This window comes from Sebastes fasciatus, chromosome 6, assembly GCF_043250625.1.
Source record: "Sebastes fasciatus isolate fSebFas1 chromosome 6, fSebFas1.pri, whole genome shotgun sequence".
Taxonomy (NCBI): Eukaryota; Metazoa; Chordata; class Actinopteri; order Perciformes; family Sebastidae; genus Sebastes; species Sebastes fasciatus.
Window position 1 is genome coordinate 32,948,110 of NC_133800.1, and position 23,197 is coordinate 32,971,306.

General features: G+C 42.6%; 1 protein-coding gene across 5 annotated transcripts in view; it reads left to right on the forward strand.

Annotated features, from left to right (window-relative positions):
- The window catches only part of rasgrf2b (Ras protein-specific guanine nucleotide-releasing factor 2b), a 61,433-nt gene that overhangs the window by 29,760 nt on the left and 8,476 nt on the right, over positions 1-23,197 (forward strand). For 2 of the 5 annotated variants that reach the window (XM_074639391.1, XM_074639392.1), the window contains exons 4-21: positions 681-770; positions 922-1,058; positions 1,425-1,541; positions 1,674-1,753; positions 3,742-3,935; positions 4,030-4,139; positions 4,221-4,339; positions 6,500-6,660; positions 6,755-6,821; positions 7,530-7,666; positions 9,167-9,249; positions 9,594-9,842; positions 11,869-11,961; positions 15,416-15,900; positions 18,931-19,056; positions 20,431-20,520; positions 21,553-21,659; positions 23,080-23,192. In XM_074639391.1, coding sequence (XP_074495492.1) covers positions 681-770; positions 922-1,058; positions 1,425-1,541; positions 1,674-1,753; positions 3,742-3,935; positions 4,030-4,139; positions 4,221-4,339; positions 6,500-6,660; positions 6,755-6,821; positions 7,530-7,666; positions 9,167-9,249; positions 9,594-9,842; positions 11,869-11,961; positions 15,416-15,900; positions 18,931-19,056; positions 20,431-20,520; positions 21,553-21,659; positions 23,080-23,192 — 2,558 coding nt within the window. The remainder of the gene's footprint in view (positions 1-680; positions 771-921; positions 1,059-1,424; positions 1,542-1,673; positions 1,754-3,741; positions 3,936-4,029; positions 4,140-4,220; positions 4,340-6,499; positions 6,661-6,754; positions 6,822-7,529; positions 7,667-9,166; positions 9,250-9,593; positions 9,843-11,868; positions 11,962-15,415; positions 15,901-18,930; positions 19,057-20,430; positions 20,521-21,552; positions 21,660-23,079; positions 23,193-23,197) is intronic. The other 3 variants (XM_074639394.1, XM_074639395.1, XM_074639393.1) reach the window with 2 other exon arrangements.

The window sequence follows — 23,197 nt, forward strand, 5'->3', positions numbered from 1 at the left end:
CTTGACATTATGGTTTCCATAGATCGGTTTGTGCTATAAATATATTAATCTGCAGAGGATTATACGTCGTCGTCAGTACCCGCTGCGCTCCACAATGCACTGCAGGTAATCAAGGGCATCAAAGCCTTCATTTGCCTACTGCCAGCAGCTGATAGCAGCCGGTCATTCTCCCTTTCTGAATGAAGGCGCTAGAGTGTCAAAGAAAAGGAAGTCTGATGTCGATCTCGTGCAGCAAACACACTAACATGACTATCACACATTCAACCTTCAACCAAATTACTTCCCTTTAGGAAATATATATAATATCCTTTTGAATAATGACTTCCTACTCTACCTCAGTAGACCATTGTTTCTATTTATTACACGGCGTTGTTGAATACTCGATTCTGATTGGTCAATCACGGCGCTCTGCAGTCTGTTATTTCTTTATAACAGACCGTACAGCTTTGTAACAAGCGGGATAATGTACAGCTAGCGACTCATTGTTGTGAAATAAACCCCTTCAGGGCGATGCAAGATCGCTCCACTCCCTGTTGGTGTTTATTTCACAACAATGACCGGCTTGCTGTACATTATCCTTTACTTAATGTGATTTTACTGTAATTTAATGTGTGTTTTGTGCCGCTATTTAGTCATCCACATTATGCTCATATTGATTGTGACTGAATCTCTCTTTAAAGATTATAGCTCTGAACAAAACTAAGGAGCGAATGCGGCCTTACCATGTCAACAATGAAAATGAAGACCCGGATATCAAAAAGATCAAAAAGGTGAATAAATATTTTTCTACTTACTGTTGGCTTCATGTGATTTTCTCTTCTGTAATCCTTGTGTCTTACCTGGGAAGTGTTGCATGCACAGTATGTACGCTCCATGTGTGTGTGACTGTGTCTAAAAGCTACCTGGTTTGTACGTCCTCAGGTGCAGAGTTTCATGCGTGGGTGGCTCTGTCGGAGGAAGTGGAAGATCATCGTCCAGGACTACATCTGCTCTCCTCACGCCGAGAGCATGAGGAAGAGGAACCAGATCGTCTTCAACATGGTGGAGGCAGAGACAGAGTATGTCAATACATTATGGAGTACAGCAGCAGCACACACTCTAGAAAAGTTGACACTGTTGGCAACCTTTGCAGTACGTGCCATAACCAAACGGCAACCTCCGGTTAGGGCTGCACAATTAATCGAATAATAATCACTCTCAGCTCGAACAAATAAAATCAGGAAATGTTCTTATCCAACTGTAAGACATCATTTTAACAATGTCTTTATATTTGTCACTATTTGCTCATATACTGTGCACATTTTGAAGATATTTCTATAACTTTGCCGGGGAATCTGCTATATCTCACTGTTTAAGTCTAAACCCAGACATTATCTAGTGATACATGTGACTGTTTTTCTGATTGTCCGTGTGTTTGATGACAGGTACGTCCACCAGCTCTCCATCTTGGTCAACTGTTTCCTCAGACCTCTGAGGATGGCCGCCAGCTCCAAGAAACCCCCCATCAACCACGACGATGTCAGCAGCATCTTCCTCAACAGGTGTGTAGATGTTCTGTCCATCTTTGCTATTAGCTGAATCACTCAAGTGTTAATTATTCTGGAGGCACGAGCAGAGGCAAATACTGAGGATTAAACAAACAAACAATAAAATATCATTTTGTTTTCACACAGTGAGACCATCATGTTCCTACATGAGATTTTCCATCAAGGCTTGAAGGCGAGGATAGCCAACTGGCCAACTCTGGTGTTGGGTAAGCTGTCACTTCGCCTCACACTCAAACACACACAGTATGCAAACACTCTGCAGCCGCGCAGTGACATCAAGGTCAGGTTTTCAGTGGTCCAGCTTGTGTCATTCAAACGTCAGTCTTGACGTTTTACTGCCCCATTCACACACACGCTCGTTTCCCTATCTCCGTCTGCAACGAGCTCGCTGATTGTCTTGACAGACAATGACGACCCAGACCAGAAGGCATCCCACAAATTCACCTCCTAAAACAGAAGCCCCCCCCCCTTGACCGATAAGCATCACCTAGGAGATAGACCGCTGAAAGACACGACAGCAGATTACTTGTGACAACTTCAAAAAGAAAAGGGGTCGACTGATTAAACACGCTTATCTGACGCTGCGCTTCAGGCTGACGCTGAATTGAATTTTGATGTGTTTTACATCAAATCAATTCCTCAATAAAGATTGTTTGTTTCCTTAAAATATTTAGCCTCCAATACAGCATGCTCTTAACCCCACACAGATTATGTTCAAATGAATAGAAGCATCCATCTGTGACTGATGTAATGAAGGATCTTTCAATCTGTTTCTTGCACTGTTTTCATCCTTTTATCCTTTCAATCAGGACGTAACATCTACTTCATCCAGAGTGTCTAATAAATCAGGCTATATTCATTCTTTAACCTCGTAAGCCCTAGGGTGCTGGAAGGTGTGGTTCGCCTAGACAGACATACACAAAATAAATCAAGAATAGCTCCACCACTACCAGGTCTATATGCATGATCTTGGTCTCTATGGATAGGTAAGACCTCAGAGAATTCATCCCTAGTGTCAGTAACATTGTGACTGTTACTATGTTTGAGTAAATTGTGATGAACCAAAGGAAAAATTTTAATTTTTATCCTCGCCTAAAATGTTTTCTAGATTAGATGGTGGATAACACCATTAGAGCAATGATGCCATGCACAGAGATGCCACTGAATTCATTCAACAACTCCTTAACTACAACTGTGCCAAAGCAGATATAAATAACACAAAGCACATAGATTCTGCAAAGGTTTTAGTCAGGATAGGACCAGGAGGACTCTCCATTTGGCCACTTGGATACCTAAAGTGTGCCAAATGGGTTTTCTACCTCTTGAAAGGGAATCTGACTATAAAATACTACTGATATCCACTACAGGAGGCTATGTGACCACAATGGAGCCTTTGGCCGTGACATCTACCCTGTGTATCATCACATTCTACCATTGTGCACAGTATAAAATCAATAAAAAAAGAACTAAATTATATAATTTTGACTCCAAATGGAGTCGTTTTAATATGATAATGAAATATTTCAGCTGTTTTCAGCAGTTACTTATAAATCAGGATTATTATAGTAAATTAAAACTAAAACTTAAAATGAAAATAATCAGTGAAAACTATTTTTACTAAACTGAAACTAAATAAAAAAACTATATATCACTACAGAAAAAAAGGAGACAACATGAATTTCTGTCAACTTTTGTGACATCAAACCACAGAAACTGAATGGACTTGACTTTCCAGGAGATGGAGCCATGCCGCAATTACTTCACTAACGTAGCACAAAAATTAAACATTAAACATCATGGCCGTTCATAGACAGTTCTGCAAATATGTATTTTGTATGTTCAGTATGTATATGTAGCTACTAGGGCTGTCAAAGTTAACGCGAAAAGTAAGGGATAATGTACAGGTCGGTCATTGTTGTGAAATAAATCCTGACAGGGCAATGCCGCACCCCGACACGAAGCATGACTTGAGCATCTCTGCTTTTTAGTTGTATACTTTAACTTTATAGTACTTAATTAATGATTTATGTATTATATTATTATAAAGAGACTTACTCCTTTTGCTATTTGACTTGATGATTTGTGATGAGATGAATTGCTAGTGGTAAATACATCCCGTCATGTCACTTACATACTGTGCTGTATAATAGTATTTAAACTGTATATATGTGTGTATGTGTGTTTTTGCTTCTAGCTGACCTGTTTGACATCCTGCTGCCGATGCTGAACATCTATCAGGAGTTTGTGCGTAACCATCAGTACAGCCTGCAGGTTTTGGCCAACTGCAAGCAGAACAGAGACTTTGACAAGCTGCTGAAACAGTACGAGTCCAACGCCGCCTGTGAGGGAAGGATGCTGGAGACCTTCCTCACGTACCCCATGTTCCAGGTAGATTCACAAACATACCGGAGCACAAATGCATTGTCAATTCATTTATATGTTTTAATAACCTTTTATTCACATTGCTGTTCTCTCCTACAAGATTCCTCGTTACATCATCACCTTGCATGAGTTGTTGGCACACACGCCTCATGAGCATGTGGAGCGCAAGAGTCTTGAATTCGCCAAGTCCAAATTAGAGGAACTGTCCAGGTATGTGTCGGGACCGCAGAACTTTCCTGATACGTTTTGATATTGAACTTTGAACTAACTGGCGCGTTTGTGTGTGGCCAGAGTGATGCACGACGAGGTGAGCGACACGGAGAACATCCGTAAGAACCTGGCCATAGAGAGGATGATAGTGGAGGGCTGTGACATCCTGCTGGATACCAGCCAGACCTTCGTCAGGCAGGGTAAGTCACTGCTCAGCAGACAGCAGAGCTCTGGAGCTTTTCCCGACAGGCTCTTACTGCCGGGAAAAGCTCCTGATCTGAGAGCACAGACACGGTACCTCGGTGGAGCTCAGTCACTGAATCATGACTTTAACTACTGTAATAGTTTCCACTGGGGGAGATTTGTTTCTCTGTGAGCTTGCCCGGTGAAAATGTGATTCTACAAATTGGCTGTAACTTCTCAAAGACATTATTCTGAACGATAGTAACAACTAGCATCATTTAAAGTAAGAATATCTTCCTAATGAATCATTCCCAAGCAGTTCAAACCTGAATTTTATATAAATTTTTGTAGTTTCCTATATTAAACTTTCAGATTAAACCAATTTCCCTTTACTCAATGACACCTCTAAGCACTTACTGTACTGTCTTCACTTTCAGTGCACGTTTTGCAATTGCAAATTGCTTTGGGTAAAAGCGTACATCAAATTAATGTAATGTAAAAATGTATTTAAAGCAACTACAAGTTCTATTACTGTGAAGATAAAGGGATTGTCTGTGATCACTGGTGTATGCTAAAGCCTCAGTGTGGAGTCATGGTGCCAGAACCAACAGCCTGCCTAATCTAACAAAACAAAGTCATTCTTGATCACCTTAATCTCAAATATACCACATAAATCGTACTGTAGCCTATTTATCAGCCATTACTTCATATAATAAGTGGTTGGAAAGACAGTCCAATAAGGATCCATTGTCTTAATTGGACTGTCTCTGTCTCCAAGACCTGCAAAATCTTCACACTGTTGATGTGCTCCTGAGAAAGACACTGAACCATATCTGTACCATGTGTGCTAAGAAGTGTGCTAATTGCTACAGTGTGCAAACCCTAATGACATTGATTTGTCACTTACGCCTTCAGTGCTGACACCAGTTTTGACAGTGCACGTCTTCTCTTGATCCAAGCTTACTGCTTCAAGCAGAGATTCAGTTTTATGCCACTGAATCTGTCTGTTTTAAAAGTACAGTCTGTAGGATTTAGGTGACCTCTGTTTCCTAGACTGCAGTAACGTGAGCCACCAAAACCGCGGTAACGCTGTTCACCTCGCTCAGAGGCCATCCTTACCTTAATAAGTCTACTTTAAGAGCAACGGACGTCAGACGGCTGCTGGCGGTTCCACGGTTTTTCACTCTGCAGCTCACGTTACCACAGTTTCAAAACGTGTTGGGGAACTACGCTGGCCTACAGGTAGCGCAAAAATGCCAAATGCCAAAGCCAGTGTTACTGTAGAAACATGTCAGAGCAACATGTCGGACTCTGTGAAGAGGACCTGTTCCCTATATAGATAGGAAAGAAAGATAACGTAGATAGATAACGAAAACACAACGATTCTTAGTTTCAGGTGATTATAAACTACTGAAAACTAGGCGTTACTGGTTACACCGGACATTTTACAAGAAAAGACGCGGTCAATATCTGTAAAGCGTTTACTTTGATCTTTTGATGTCGGGTTGCTGTGTGTCTGGCCTCTCCGGTCGAGCTTTCGCTGCGAGGTCGCAGGTTTCCACCTGGTGCCGCTGCGCAGCGCACACCGGCTGTGACCGCTCCATCCTCCACACGGCGATTGCATCATTGACGTTATGGTTCCCTTATAGCACTGGGTTTACATCTGAAATATTGCCAAATATATTGCACTTTTGCTTTTTACTTTGACACCAAATCCTCCGCCATCGCCTTGTCTGTCAACTCTCTCTCATCCCGTGTGTGAAATCTGACTCTGTGCTGAGACACTTTCACTTTCACTTTCAGTTTGTAGCCTCCGTTGTCCGACTATGTATTGATAACACGCCACTGATTCGTGAAAATGAACTAAATGGGTTTTAGTTCTATAAAAAAAAGCGATGGGTATGTAATGTAGTCGGAGTATGCACACACACCATGTAACACCGGTAACATCGACTACCGCTAGATAGATAGATCTGCATTCTGCTAATAGATCCCCTAAAATGTGACACAGCTCTGCCAGGTGCACACTCAAAATACATGTGTGTAGAAGCGAGTACAGAAATGTGGCTTTTACACGTGTATGTTTGTGCCGCTGCAGATGCTTAGCAAACACCGCCCTCAGCTTAGTGTCAGCTTAATGACATGTAATGTAATCCTGTGCCCCTCCTGCTCCTCAGGCTCTCTGATCCAGCTGCCGTCGGTGGAGCGAGGGAAGCTGAGCAAGGTCCGTCTGGGTGCCCTCTCTCTGAAGAAGGAAGGGGAACGGCAGTGCTTCCTCTTCACCAAACACTTCCTCGTCTGCACGCGCAGCTCCGGGGGGAAACTGCACCTTCTCAAGGTGAGAACATCTCAGCCTCAGAGTGGAAATTCACTTTTTAATTGATCGCAACTTTGAACCAAAATTAACTGTTGTTATAATTAAACTCTTACAGCAAGGTGGAGTTTTGTCCCTGATTGACTGCACCCTCATAGAGGAACCAGATGCCAGCGACGAGGAGTGTAAGTTTACTAGGGGTGGGGAAAAATCGATTCACCTATGTATCACGATTTTTTTTATTGCAATACTTAAAAATCGCAATACATATCGAATCGGCACCCAAGTATTGTGATAGTAGCCCTAAAGTTTACGCTGGTCGACACACAGGCAGCAGCTCTTATTGGCTCATTTAGGCCCTTCACCACTCACGGAGGTTAATTAGGTGTCAGACGATAAGTGTCCTGAAATTACTTCCCTTTAAATATCAGATGCTCACCCCTTTAAATATCAGATGCTCACCCCTTTAAATGTCAGGTTTTAATCTTTTGACATTGATGATCTTTGTCCATTATTTTTTTTTTTCTTCTTCTGAGGATGCAAATAGGGAGATTGATGAAACACACACACACACACACACACGCACACACACACACACACACACACACACACACACACACACACACACACACACACACACACACACAAGTGCTGAGACAATCATGTGCACACTTCAACACACACCTTTACACTAAAGCCTCGGGGGTGCGTAGGATGGAGATAGCAGGTCCACTTAATTAACCCTCTGTGTGTGTGTGTGTGTGTGTGTGTGTGTGTGTGTGTGTGTGTGTGTGTGTGTGTGTGTACAAGCACAAGCATTTCTTTTTTACCATCATCATCATTAAGAGGATTGCTGCACTGTAAAAGCTGTTTCTCTTCCCTCCATCACACAGCTAAAGCTGGCGGTCAGGTGTTTGGCCAGCTGGACTTTAAGCTGGTAGTGGAGCCAGCAGACACACCTTCATTCACTGTGGTGTTACTGGCACCGTCGCGGCAGGAGAAGGCGGCGTGGACCAGTGATATTAGCCAGGTAACACACAAACACACAAACACACACACACACACACACACACACACACACACACACACACACACACACACACACACACACACGCACGCACGCACACACACACACAGACAGACAAACACACAGCATAACAAGAACCACCAAATAGCGGGAGCGAGTCTCCGCTGGGCATTGAGAAGGCTTAGTGATAAGTAAACACAGACGCGGGTGCAGTTCCCCCGGGGCGGCGAGTTCAGTTCGCTGCCTCGGTGCTTCACAAACAGAGTAGCACCGTACAAGCATATCACACTGGATTAATTCTTATCAGACAAAAAAATACACTCACAGTTTAAAATGGCTTCTTTTTTCCTCAATTCCTCAATCAACCTGACTTTTGAAATATTTCTCAGCATTTGTTTTAATTCAGTGGGAGCGCACAGATAAACAATTAAAGATTATTTCAAAGTAAATCACTAAATCTCTGATGATTAATGGTGTTACAGACTCCACCCATCATCACCCAATTCGACTGTTATCAGGCCATTAAGTAGGTGTTATCGGTCGCTATAAGCACCATAGATGTGGGTCCATAGGGACCTACTGCGCCTACTACGTTGTAAAAATGAAAACAAAACTTATACCTGCAGTAGGCAGAATGTTTTTGGCATCATTGGGCAAAAATTCCATAATAAGAGAAGACTGAATGAGACTGAGAAAACTAGACTTCTGCTCCTCCTCATGTCTCTGTTTTCAGGCTTTAAAAAATCTAGCCCGTGACGGGAGACTTTGACCAATCACAGGTCATTACAGAGAGAGAGAGCGTTCCTATTCGCTGTTCATTCAACAGAGGCAGCTGTAAATCACTCACGAAGTCCAACCAAACGGTCAAACTAAGCAGCACTGATCAAATATGAATCAATATTCTGTTACTGTAATGCCTATTTCTCACCTGTAGTCTACTGTTTAGCTGTAAAATGACAAACGGCATCCACACAGGCTGCATGATTTAAATCAACACTTCCTGCTTCTGTTTCAAAATAAAAGCGCTCTAGCAGGTTTTTTTTCTGTGGAGAGAATTACTTAATTTGTTAACACGAGGCTTTTGTTCTGAAATATTTACAGGACAGTGTTGTAGAACATGCAGTGACTTGCAGGGCTCCATGAATGAATAAAGCACAGGGTTTTAATTATGGATTATTACTGTTATTTACAAATTACCACACGGTTCTTAAGCTTTTCTGTATGGCCCGGGTGTTATACCTTCTTTCAATGATCTACCATGTGAATAGATGATTAAACCTACTAGTAGGTGTAGGAGGCCCCTACTTACCCACATCTATGGGGCTTATAGCGACTGATAACGCCTATTTAATAGCCTGACAACTGTCTAATTAGCTGTTTAAATTCTGTAGGTCGAACAAACATGAGAACAACTTGCAAATATTCTCACTTTTCCATCTCATACTATCATTATTTCACTTTATTCTCTCTTAACTTATCTTATTTTCCTCTCTGTCTCTGCAGTGTATTGATAATATCCGCTGTAATGGCTTGATGACCAGTGTATTTGAGGAGAACTCTAAAGTCACTGTGCCTCATATGATCAAGTAAGTATGTTTGTGTGTGTGAATAGGAACACCCATCTCCTACTGCCAGTGTTGCATACCTGGGTGGAATTGCTACAGTTGTGTTGATGTACTGTAAACTGTAACGCTGTATGTTATGTATTATGCTTTTTTTATATATTTATTTATTTCTGCTCAAAAGTATTCTTTGGTATCCACTCTTATTTTTAGTGTCCTTCTTTGGAATATATTTATTCTTTATTCATTTTTTTTACTTGGCTGTTTTTTGCTCAGCTACTTTCATAACCTTTTCCTTATTTAGCAGCCCAGCAGTCACCCATGCTCGATTGTGTGTGTGTGTTTGTGTGTACGTGTGTGTCCATCAGATCCGATATGCGTCTCCATAAAGATGATGTTGACATTTGCTTCAGCAAGACGCTCAACTCCTGCAAGGTCCCCCAGATCCGCTACGCCAGCGTGGAGCGGCTGCTCGAGAGGCTGACCGACCTGCGCTTCCTCTCCATAGACTTCCTCAACACCTTCCTGCACACGTACAGGATTTTCACCACGGCAACGGTGGTCATGGACAAGCTGGCCGACATCTACAAGAAGCCCTTCTCCTCCATACCTATCAGGTCATACGATGCAAACACACAGATATATGCATTCACAAACACAGAGTGTGTGAAGTATATGTAGGATGTGTATCTGCGTTACATGGGTGTGCTGAGAGTGTTTTATTGGATGTAGTCTGTGTTTTGGACTCTCTGTCCACAAGGTTGAATACATACTGGCTGAAATACATACCAGCCTGTGTGTGTGGAGGCCAGCAGAACAGATGATTCAACAAGGTTTTTGGCACAGCCATAGGAATATACGAGTTTCTCTCTCTCTTTCTCTTTCTACTTTATTCATACTCTCTCTCTCTCTCTCTCTCTTATTAGGTCTCTGGCTGCATCAGAATTGTGTGTTTATATTCCTTCCTTGACTTTAACTTAACTTAACTTTTCAACTGGAAAAGCTCTGTCCTTTCCTCTGCCCAAGGGCAGGTTTGTATGTAAAGCCTAATTCACCGAGGAGAACAGGGAGGACCCATCCAGAGACCAGAGGTGTGCAGGAAGGGTAGCGGGGGCGTTAAACCTTTACTTAAAGCTGCAGTAGGCAGAATGTTTTTGGCTTCATTGGGAAGAAAATTCCATAATAACCTTTCAGCATATTGTAATTCAAGTGTTCTGAGAGAAAACTAGACTTCTGTTCCTCCTCATGGCTCTGTTTTCAGGTCGTTCACAAGTCATTTCAGAGAGAGAGCGTTCCTATTGGCTGTGCTCCGGCTGGTGGGCGGTGCTTGGTATTTCCTCAGCAGATCTCATCATGGCTGCCGGGTCACAAACTTTCTCATTTTACAGCTAAACAGTACACTACAAGATGTTTCTGAAAACATTTGAGGAGAGAAATAAGCATTACAGTAACAGAATATCGATTAATAAGTCAGAGTCCGCGAGTGATTGACAGCTGCTCAGAGACGGCAGACTCCAGCTCGGCTCTGATTGGTTGTTTTCCTCCAGTCTGTGAAATCTTGCAGATGCCGTTAGGAGCACCGGAGGACACAGAGGAACATGATTTTTTTCAGATTACCTGTCTCGTGCACTACTGTCAGGATATAGTGACCGTTTTATAAATATAACTTTTTTTTGTAATCATATTTGCTCCATTTCTACCCACTGCAGCTTTAAAGCAGCTTTAACTTAACGTTGTAAACCCTTGAATATGAAACGATTCACTGAAGTCAGTTGAGAAATTTAGATGTTATAGTGCTTTTTATCCAGAAAAACAGCAGTTTCACACCGTTCACTTGTACGTGTTTACAGGCCAGTCTTGCCCTGTCCAATATGGCGTCCACGTTGATGTACGATGCAGGAGTCTATGTGTATATGTCTATGGCTATACATGTGTACTGTCAGCATACAGATGTTAGCATTAGGCTCAAATCACTGCTATGCCTAAGTAAGCGTAGCCTCACAGAGCTGCTAGCATGGTTGGAGTCTCATAGTCTTGCTTCAACCTTGTGTATTTATATTTCATGGCTCTTTTGTGTGCTACATCTTTCACATGTTATCTTCAAGTTATCCAGTTTTCCACGTCTTTTAATGAGCATTTGTTGACAAAGATTGGAGCACTGCAGTTTCCGACTTTTACAAATGATTAGAGTGCATTTCAAAGTCAAAGTCCCCCCTTTTGGTTGGCTCTAATGCCCCTCGGTTTTTCTATTTTTCTTGATCAAAGAGGTGCCCCCATTTAATTTTTTCCCCCTTCCAGTTAGAGACTCTCGCTGATATGGATAATTACATGGCCACATGGATGCATGACTTTAACACAGCTTTCTGCATCCACTTTACACTGGGTTTTTCTCCCATGTGCTAATATCTGGGAGACTGAACATATGCTGGTGTTCTCTCGCTCACACGCTTCCTCTCCTCTTCCTCCTCAAACACACCTTTCCTCATCCAAGAGATTCATCCATCATCCTTCCATCTATCTCTGTCACATCTCCTGCGTTTGCATTTTCATGTCTCAATCCGACCATCACCCCCCCATCCATTTAATCATTTTTCTGTGTCATCCATCCTCCCCTTTGTCTCTTCATGTCCCCTCTAACTACAGGGTGCAGAACCACTCATTTGAGCGTCTGTCCATCTCATCCATCTGTCCCGACTCCAGTCTGAAGATCAAGAAGATAGCCCTGGATCAGTCCAAGTAACCGACTCCTCTCTCTCTCTCTCTCTCTCTCTTCTTTACTGTCTCTTTCCAACTTTTCCTGCCTGGTCTTCCTCTCCTCTGGTCGAGGGCTGCGGTCTAAAAGTCAAGAAGTTACGTCCTAATGTCTTTTCAGCAGAAACCTTTGTTTGTCATATACAGTACATACAGGTACATACATGAAATCTGACCTCTGCATTTAACCTATCCTCAAGTCCAAGTTTAAGTTTAGTTTATTTTAGGAGCAGTGGGCTGCTGTAAGGGAGCAACTTGGGGTTTTAGTGTCTCGCTCAAGGACGCTTCGACATGCAGCCTGTAGGAGCCAGGGTTCAAATTGCCGACCTTGTGGTTAAAGGACGACCCGCTCCACCCACTGAGCTGCAGCCGCCCCTAACCCCTAACCCCTAACCCCTAACCCCTAACCCCTAACCCCTAACCCCTTTTCCTTGACCTCGATGGAAAACGTCATGAGGTCAAGGAAAGATGAGAAGGAGAATTCATAAGGAAAAGACAACTGTGGTGTTGAGAGAACCTGACTGCAGTTACACTAGGCTCTAATTATGATGCGACGGCGGCGGATGTTAGTGATGCAGGTCTGACGTGGTGAAACTACAATGTTCTGAAGATGGACTACAAAAGGCGCTGCTTCCCCCCCCATGCGTTGTTAAATATCTCTTTCAGTGACAGACTGCTTCACCAGCGGTGCGTGACAGAGATACTGCAGGTTCTTCTGCTGCTGGAACACTTTACATCAACATATAATAAAGGATTATCTGACCTAACAAGGACAACCGGTGAAAAATATGGAATTGAAATAAAAAAAGGAATAACCTACAACAAAGTTTATGTGATAAATATTGAGTTATTTTTGCATCATGGAGAAGGTGTAGAGCTATATGTTTACTGTTCATTATATTTGTAAGTCTTGTTTTATTCTTATTTGTTACTTGTTCGACATAAATAAATAGAAATTAAGTGTAAATAAAATAGTTGTCAGTCCACTCATATTTATCAACATGAATCCCAACTTATGTATGAAAATATTATGCAATATAAGCATATTGTTTGTTTTCATGAACGGCAGAATGGTGCGTTGTTTTAGAACAACGCAAGGAAAGGTGGGGCGGCATTATTTCCTTTCCTTTGGTAAAGGATGGTCCGGTGTATCCTATGCTAAAGGAGATAAGAAAGGAAGCACTGAAGCACCTTTCCTCAACATTTAGAGGATTCAAACAGCTCTTATCATGGCTGCTACTTAAATACTTCCGGGTCATTTCACTCCGTTAGGAACCTTCCTAAGAGAAAAAGACTTTTCGACCGCAGCCAGACACTTCACTGATGCATGACTTCCCCCTCTCCTTTTTAATCTACCTGCTCTCTATCTCTTCATATGAATGGAACAACTCACCGGGGTTGTAATTTCACCAGTTTGCACCACTTTCGGTTGATGATATGTCGACAGGAATGGGAGAAGGGAAATGTTTTGTTCAATCTGCAGCTGGTCTGTAGCATGTTCTTTCTGTGGAGCATCACTTCCTCAAGGCCGTTTTTTCCTCTCCGCATTCATATCGATCCCTTTTTCGTCGCTCCTCTTCAGTCTGCTTTATGTCCTCGTCTTAAGCATCTCCCGCTGCTTGCTTCAGAGCTTTTCAGCATTCCTCCCCTCTGCTTTTCACGCATCTTTCCTTCCTCTATCTGCCTTTCATTCCCTTCCCCTCTTCTCTCAATCTGGGATGCAATTTTGTTCCTCTTATTTCCTGCTGAATAACTTGCTTGTGTGAATAAATGATGGATGTGTTTATCTATGCATGGTTACTCCTCCCTTGATGTAGCTCTGCACACACGACTCTCTGAGCAGTGTTTTGTCATCATTAAATGCTTGTTGATTAAAGCTTTTGCACTTTCATTGCCTGGTAAATAAGGCGTTTAAATGTTGCAGATTTAATCTGCAGTAAAAGATTGATGATTTTTTTTTTTACTCTAATCTATAAAGAAGGGCTGTCAATCGATTAAAATATTCAATCACGATTAATCGCAAATTAATCGCACATTTTTTTATCAACATGGGAGTGGGCAAATATGCTGCTTTATGCAAATGTATGTATATATTTATTACTGGAATCAATTAACAACACAAAACAATGCCAAATATTGTCCAGAAACCCTCACAGGTACTGCATTTAGCATAAAAACAATATGCTCATATCATAACATGGCAAACTGCAGCCCAACAGGCAACAACAGCTGTCAGTGTGTCAGTGTGCTGACTTGACTATGACTTGCCCCAAACTGCATGTGATTATCATAAAGTGGGCATGTCTATAAAGGGGAGACTCGTGGGTACCCATAGAACCCATTTTCATTCACATATCTTGAGGTCAGAGGTCAAGGGACCCCTTTGAAAATGGACATGACAGTTTTCAAATTTGTTATTTAGCCTCCTTCCCGATAAGCTAGTATGACATGGCTGGTACCAATGGATTCTTTAGGTTTTGCAGTTTCATATGATACCAGTATCTTCACTCTAGTTTTAAATCTGAGCCCGCTACAACCTAAAAATCGCAAAGTTGCATTAATGCGTTAAAGAAATTAGTGACGTTAAAACAAATTTGCGTTAACGCGTTATTATCACTTTAACTTTGACAGTCCTACTATAAAGCAATCTATAAAACACATTTGCTGAACACTTCTAGGTTAGTTTGAACCCTTTTTAAAACCCACAATTTTAAGATAAGCAATGACTTTTTTGAGCTAAACAGCAACATTCATCCCCTGACTTTAATCAAAGTACCTAGCTTTTTACACAACCAGTAGACACGGAGCTACATTAGCATTCATTCGGAGTCGTGTTATGTTCACTGGACGAAGTCCAATATTCACTCCCTTTTTAGCTCTGTTTTGGTCACCACCGACTGACAGAAATATCTAGCTCTTAAGCTGCAAAATTTTCCACTATGTTCATCCTTTGAATCGATAAAGATAACGATTAAAGCATATTTAGGTTTATATTAACTTGTCCAACTACCTCCTGGTCATTAAAACTGTGGAACCGTGTATATGTGGATGTAAACACCCTTAAATGAAAGCTTAAAGTTAGCACGGTAACTTCAAAGACAAACCCAGTTTGCTGGAGTACACACACAACACAATAAAAACTGTGTCACTGCTCTAATAACTTCTGACTGCACTGTATGAGCCCACTCATTATAAGTCACTCTGGATAACTACATTAGCTAAATGCCCCAAATAAAACATGTCTTGAAGTCCCCAGTGTGCTGTGAAATCAGAAATTCTGAATCCACAGTATTTTGACTCTAAACCAGATATATGTCTCTAATACTGACAAAATGATGAAACTCTTCTTTTGAGCTGCTGCAATTACACACATTCTCTTTTCATTTCTTTTAAAATAGACTCTTATTTTGCTAACACATTGCTTTTTCTCCCCTTTCAGGTCTTTGGAGCTGTTCTTCGCCACCAACCAGAACAACCGCAGTGGCGAACACACAAACGACAAATCTCCTCGTCTCGTCCGCAAGTTCTCCTCTCCACCTCCGCTGTCCATCTCGTCCCGCACCTCCTCCCCTGTCCGAACACGAAAACTCTCTCTCCACTCCCCCAGCACCGTCAGGGTGGGAGGCCTCGACCTAACCAGTCCTCTGTCGAACTCCAGCGTCAACAATAACACCTCCCAGTCTGCTGGCAGCAGCCCCACATCTGCCAACACCCCCCAAACCCCGACGCCTCAGACCCCGACTCCGACCACCTCCTCTCCTCCTCCTTCCACCTCTCCCCCACCCAACAACTCCAAGTCACCACAGGACCAAGTTCCTCCCATCCCCTCGTCCCCAGACCAGAGTCCCGGCTCGACTGCAGAGGGTGACGAGGTGCCAAAGATCGACCCCTTCTGTTCCAAAATGAGACGGAGCATCCGCAGATGTATGTTATAGTTTACACACAAATACAGTTCAAAAAAATATTTACACTGAACAGATGTATGTAATGTGGTCGTGCACATCCAAAACCGTGGTAAGCCAGTGCTGGACCAGTAGAAGACAGCCATGAAAAACATAGAAGAAGGTCCGCCCTTTAAAGGGACTATTTGTAACTTTCAGAAATGCTTCTTAACAGCGACACCTGTAGCCGTTAAGTCAACGAAAGTCAGCGTCGGGCTCGCACGGTTGCTCGCTCTAAATATACCTGAACGAGCATCGCTCAAAACAGTGAGGCGACACACGTCAGCTAAAAGCACAATATCACTCTATATTTCACCTGCTGGGCAGTAATGTTAGCTGACCAGACGAAGGTCTCTCCATGAATCAATGCTGATCCTAGTGATGGCTTTTCCTGCCTCAGCCTCCAGGAAGCAGCGGGGCTCCGCAGCGAGTAACGTTATCGCCTCCCGACCGCAGCCGGAGAGAGCAGGGAAGACATCGGCACCCGGATCGGAGGCGATAACGTTTCTCGCTGCGGAGCCCCGTCACTTCACAAGACACGGAAAACCTCTGTTGGTCTGGAGGAGCTGCAGCATTTATTTCTGCACAAACATCCACTGTGCATTCAGTAGAAATTCTCAGAGCTAAACTAACTCTTCTGCAGTGTGGAGTGAGCGCGCGTTCACGTCTAGAGGTGGAGCGAGACAGCGAGAACGCGTGCGGTGTGTCAGTGAAGGCAAGCAGGCAGATGAGCAGAGACAGCAGCCACACGCAAGCACACATTTGTGAGCGCGCATGTGTCCCGACCTGGTACATTTATACGCTTAAAAAGTTACAAACAGTCCCTTTAAGCACATCTTAGTTAGTGATGTTCCGAGCACAAGCTCTTCTTCAGACTATATAAATCTGCACAGAGACGCCATCTTAAAAGGTAAACGCTCTGGTCACATGATATCACCAGTGACCCAAATATCCCACATATAATCAAACTTATACAACAATATATACGACAATTAATATACAAACATTTATCAATCAATAATATAGGTAAGTACCTCTCAGCTCATAAGAATAACATATAACTATGGCTGTCATACTGTTTAATTGGCTAGAATTAAATAGAGGCGCCTCTAAAAACAATAGGATGTACCTCAAACATATATAAGAGTAGGAATCCATGAGATATGATGAATATAAAACGAGGGAGGGAACAACATCTATAACTGGAGTCCACATAAATAATGAACACAGTTAGCACAAGATCACTATATCACTTCACATTATGCATATACAAACCATAGAAAAAGGCCATAATATCATGTAAAACCACAATATCACTTACCGTGAAAAGTCCAGTTCAGTGGTTAGATACTTAGTTGATCCAGGAGTCAATGTGGCGTCTATGTATAAAGTATACGTCTATAAGAACACCAACCATTCCCACCTCCACAGGAAGCAACAGCGATAAAGAGTATTTAAATTCTCATGTTGTGCTTCTACACTGTGCCTAGCTTATTAAACTATATATTCTCTATGACTGAACATCGACATATGTAGAGCCTTATTGGAGTACTGAAAAGCTCATGAAGAGCTGGAGGTCACTCCTCACACGGCACAGTGTGAAGTGTTCCCTGTAAGAGAGCAACAGACGCCTGGTGGGACATCATTATCTCCTTACATTGGTGTGCTTGAGTCGGCTACATGCTCAGATCTTCTAATAGTGGTGTTAAACAGGCCTCTCACGCTGGAGAGAGATACTGTCGGAGCATCTGAAGCGGCACAGCGACGACACGCTGCAGTTAGACCCTCATTAACATGTGCACACATATACAATATGTTTGTGTGTGTGTGTAAGAGTGTGTGCATGTGCATGTGCATGTGTGGCAGCTGCTAACCGCTCACTAGGAGTCAAAGAGCCATTAGCGGTCGTACCATGAAGGCACTCTCACCTCCTCTGCATACTGTCTCTCACTTTCTTTAGCTCTTAATCAGACATGTATGTGTTTATATGTATCTATGCACATGCAGCTACTTGCATCTTCCTTTTTTGTCTGTTGATCTTTCTCTTGGCCTTTTTCTGTCACTGACAAATTGGCAGCGTGACGTTCATACTTGCCAACTTTGAGACCAAAAGCTGGGGGGTCTAGGAGAGAAAAACACGAGTTTCAGAGACTTTGTTTCCTGCATTCTGGTGACATTTAAAGAATGAAAATAACAATTCAACAGTGCACTAAAATGTGCCTTTTAGTGCATGTGAGCGTGCCCCACTGGCTAGCTCATGGCGGCCGCTCTGCACTGCTTTCATCCGTTGGTTATAGCTGGAAGCAGAGGCGTAGCGCCCACCCTCCGGTTCTCCCTCAGGTAAACACTGTTAGCTCTGTCAGCACTGTTGCCGCTGTTTGCACTGTTAGCGTTGTTAGCGCAGTCAGCTGCGATACCTTCGCCATGCCTTTCTGATTTGCACAAAATGGCTCGACTGTCGAGTGATAAAGCACCCGGATCATCCGGCGAGCACGTGCCGTAGCGTTTTCTTTAACTCCGCCTCCCAGCCCTCGCTCCAGCCTCGGTCTGGGTCTCATTCACATGAACGGAGGAAGGGAAATAACTCTGGATTCAGCTATTAGTGCATTTTACAACTTTTAGGACCTAATGATTTAAATAAGAGCTGTTCAAGTGTTAATAAAGTTGATTTACCTCAACAACAAAAATTATCCTCAGAGTTACAGACGCCTCTTTCCCATTGAAAGTTTATGGGACAAAGTATTTTTGGGCCCAATAGCCTCACGTGACGGACACAACGGAAGTTGTAGTATCGCCGTTTGGCCGCTATGAAAATTTGCTTTACAACCTGCCGGTCTTCCTGGGACTTGGTTGAGAGCTGTGCAAATTTCGAATTTAGCCCCTTTAAGTGCAATAAAGATCTCCTCTCCAGTAGAGCAGCTACAGTACAGTAATGGCCACCGCCATGACCATAACCATAACTATCATCATCATCATCATCATCGTTATTCTTGTCCCTCTCCTCTCCTCGTAGCTGTGCTGGAGTCGGTGTCGCTGGAGAAAATCATCCCGGAGTCTCCTCAGAGCAGTGAAGCAGGAGATATATCTCCATGTCGCTCCCCTTCCACACCTCGACACCTCCGCTTCAGACAGCCTGGAGGTAACACTGCGTGTGTGTGTGTGTGTGTGTGTGTGTGTGTGTGTGTGTGTGTGTGTGTGATTGTGTGTGTGTGTCTGTGTATGCGGATTTATGACTCATAAACCACAGAGCCATAGCTGGAGGCTCTCAAAGTGGGTAGCACTGTGCCACCCTGCAGAGCGAGGCAAAGATCCCTGACCCCGGAGGCCAACGTCTTTAGTACAGCAGCATACTGTAATATAAAGCTCAAATGCAGCCAGACCGTGGCATAAATGGTCCCATGTGACTGAGTGATGATGCGGATAATGAGGATAATTTCAACGTGATATTAAAGGTGATGACATGATATGATCTCAGTGAGAACTCCTGTATGGCTGTTAGACATATTGCCACCAATGAGGAGTGTTTTTATGGTCTGTAACAAAAATGACAATGTTGATGATTGGTTGGTTTCAAGTGACGATAAAGACAACACATTTTCAGATTTGTATTTTGCATCTATAATTTCTATAAAGTATATTTCAAACACTCACAAACACTAGTACAAAAGATATATTTATCATTTTTTACATGCCTGATGTATTGATTGTAAGTTCATGAGTTAAATAAACTGTCTGCAAACAACATATCCTCTTCATGCAAAGTTATAGTCATAGCCATCAAATTTGGCATAGTGCTTACGAGGGCTGTCAAGCAGTTGAAATATTTAATCGCGATTAATTTCAAATTAATCGCACATTTTTTAACTGTTCAAAATGTACCTTAAAGGGAGATTTATCAAGTATTTAATACTCTTATTAACATGGGAGTGGGAAAATATGCTGCTTTATGCAAATGTATGTATATATTTATTATTGGAAATCAATTAACGACACAAAATAATGACATGGTTGGTACCAATGGATTCTTTAGGTTTTTTTAGTTTTAAATGATGCCAGTAACTTCACTCTAGCTTTAAAACTGAGCCCGGTACAACCTCTGAAGTATCGATTGCGTTAACGCATTATTATTGCGTTAACTCTGACAGCCCAAGTGCTTACACAGATTGGCAAACTTTGAATTGTTTGCAATGCACATACTCATGTGAATATGTCATCAGAAGGTTCCCCAGCAACTACCAACTATTTTGTTATCAATTATGTTGAAAAAGGAAAATTAATGGTGGTTGCTATGAAACAAGAATCTCAATAATAATAGTGCAATTTGACATTTAGGTAAAAAAAAAGTAATAATACCAAAACTTATTTTAATTTGTTTCCAATCATGTTTTATTGTGTTTGTATGAAATCCAAGTTATTTTATTCACTTGTGTCGAATCCTCTTGATGATACCAGCTGCAGAAATTATAACAGTATTGTTGCCGCTGATGATAATTATGTGTTTGTGTGTCTGCAGTCCAGGCAGGGGAGAACTCACGCTGCCCAGTCTCTCCGGCTTCCGCCTTCGCTATCGCCACAGCAGCAGCAGGACATGGTTCACCACCAGGTACGCACACACACGCAAAGAAAAGGATTAAACAATGTAAAAGAAAAGATGTGTTCAATGCCGCTTTAAAAGTAATATATCACCAAAAGTGGGAGGTTTTGTTTCTTGTTTCAGTTTGCAATAGTAATGGTGCATGCGTCGGGGGTAGTGGCAGGACGCCAATTGATGCGGCCAGGCACAGTGAAACCAGAACTATGCTGAGTGCAATGATGCCTGCAACAAGAGTCTACGACAAACGGCTCATGAGTTACGAAAGGGGTGGGGCTAACGTGCAGGAGCGGGGCCATCAGTCTACATTGGTATATAAATGACCTCAGGCCTGGACCACCATCATGGCTGAGAAATTTGGAGCACATTTGACAAAGTACGCTGAAGTTACAACAACTTCCTGTTTCATGGCGATTGGCCCAAAATGGCCGCCCCGCCACGGCAGCTTCGTTTAAAGAAAACTCAGGATTTTAATAACTTTTCATCATTAAGGTCTTTACATGGTCCTGAACAAACTTCAAGTCGATCTGATTAAATCTGTAGGAGGAGTTTGTTAAAGTACCTGAAAAACGGTAAAAAATGGGCGAAAATGGCACATTGAATTCAAAATGGCTGACTTCCTGTTGGGTTTCGGGTATACCTCCAAGAGGCTTTTTTGTGCGTCTCCACTTATTATATCTGCCTACCAAATTTCATACATGTAGATGAAACCTGAACGAGGGGCTCAATTTTTCTGACTTTCTAGGGGGCGCTAGCAAGCCATTTTACAACACCCAAGCCGAAGCTGTAAAATAACTAATTTTTCACCACGTCTGACAAATCTGCAAAGTTTAACAGCTTTTTTAGCACCTTTAGTCCCTCAAAAATGCGATAAATTTCAAGTAAGAAAAAGAAAAATTCCCACAGTTCCAATAGGGCCTTCGCTGCTCGACGTTGTCGGTGCTCGGGCCCTAATTATGACACACAAATGTAGTATTATCACACAATAATAACATGTTCTCTCTGTCTCTCTTTTTCCTTTTTGGTTTTTAATTTCTCCTCCAGTGTTTACTAACTCTGAGAGAACTTGTGATAAAGAGTTCATCATCCGCCGAGCTGCAACTAACAGAGTTCTCAACGTGCTGCGGCACTGGGTTTCCAAACACTCCCAGGTCTGTCTGCGCCCACCACTGTCTGTCTCTGTCTGTCTGTGTGTGTGTGTGTGTGTGTCTGTCTCTGTGTGTGTGTGTGTGTGTGTGTGTGTGTGTGTGTGGTCCCCTGTTTTTTGCTGGGGTGGTGATCAAGTCTGTGGTCTCATTAAAGCAGGTGTCTGATGCCTTTTTCTCTCCGCTCCGCTGCTTTCACTTGAGCATGTAAACAGCCACATGCACACAAACACACACACACAGTGAATATTGTTGCCGTGTCAACCGGACGACCAGCTCAACTCGCCTCGGTCCACCTACTCTTCTGCCGAACAGCCAGCGTTGCCACTAATGAAGTGAATATCGCGGTAATTGCCTGACTCCCCGCTTAGAGGTCCAACTGCATCGATCTGTTTTATGTATTTTTTTTTCAATAACACAAAATGCTGTGATGACAGGCCAGCTTTAGTCGGCTTATTAACGCAGAGACAAAGCACAATCACACACACACACACACACACACATATATACTGTACACCCACTCACATTTCTCTTTGGGAGGCCAAAGAACAAAGAGCTTGTTAAAACTGACCTTTGAACAAGAGTTGAATTGGGGGGGTGGGAGTGAAAGAGAAAGAGAGGAGGAAAAGAAGGTGTGAAGGCTGGGAAGGAATGAGAGGGTTTAGGAGGAGAAATGGACATGAAGGATTATACAGCAGCGACTGATGGTTGGTCAGACTAGTGTGTGGGGACTGGAGAAAGTAAATATATACAATGAAACTTAGGGGTATATAAATATAAATTCATCATATACTTCACTATACTGACTTTGCTGTCTTTCAGAGGCTCTAGTAGGTTCAGTTTTACGGCTAAAGTGAAGCTAGATATCATGTCAAACTAGAAAACCTAAGGAATCCATCGCTACCAACCATGTCATGCTACCACGTCGGGAAGGAGGCTTAATAACAAATTTGGGCTAAATTTTAGTGAGGAAAAACGGGCATGGCCATTTTCAAAGGGGTCCCTCGACCTCTGACCTCCAGATATGTGAATGAAAATGGGTTCTATGGGTACCCACGAGTCTCCCCTTTACAGACATGCCCACTTTATGATAATCACATGCAGTTCTTGGGCAAAAATCATGACTGTAAAGCTGAGACTCTTGTGGATCCAATGAGCCAAATTGTATGTGTGCATGTGTGATATAGTAGCCATTTCATTGACCTCACTGTATAAACTGTATAAAGATTTTCTCCTAATTTATATCTTTTTAGAGCGTTTTAGAGAAGAAGAACAAAGATGTTTTGGTTAGCCTTGACTTTAGAGTTTAGATCAGAATTAGGTATAAGTCGATGTTAGGGTACTATAGTTGAGGTTAGGCATGTAGTGGTGGATGCTGGAGGACCCGTTTCATGTGTCTATAAGGGTCCGTTGCGTTTGTGTTTAGGACTTTGAGATGAACGGGGAGCTGAAGATGTCGGTGGTCTGTCTCCTGGAGGAGGTGCTCCGAGATCCAGACCTCCTGCCTCAGGAGAGAAAAGCTACTGCCAACATACTAAGGTACG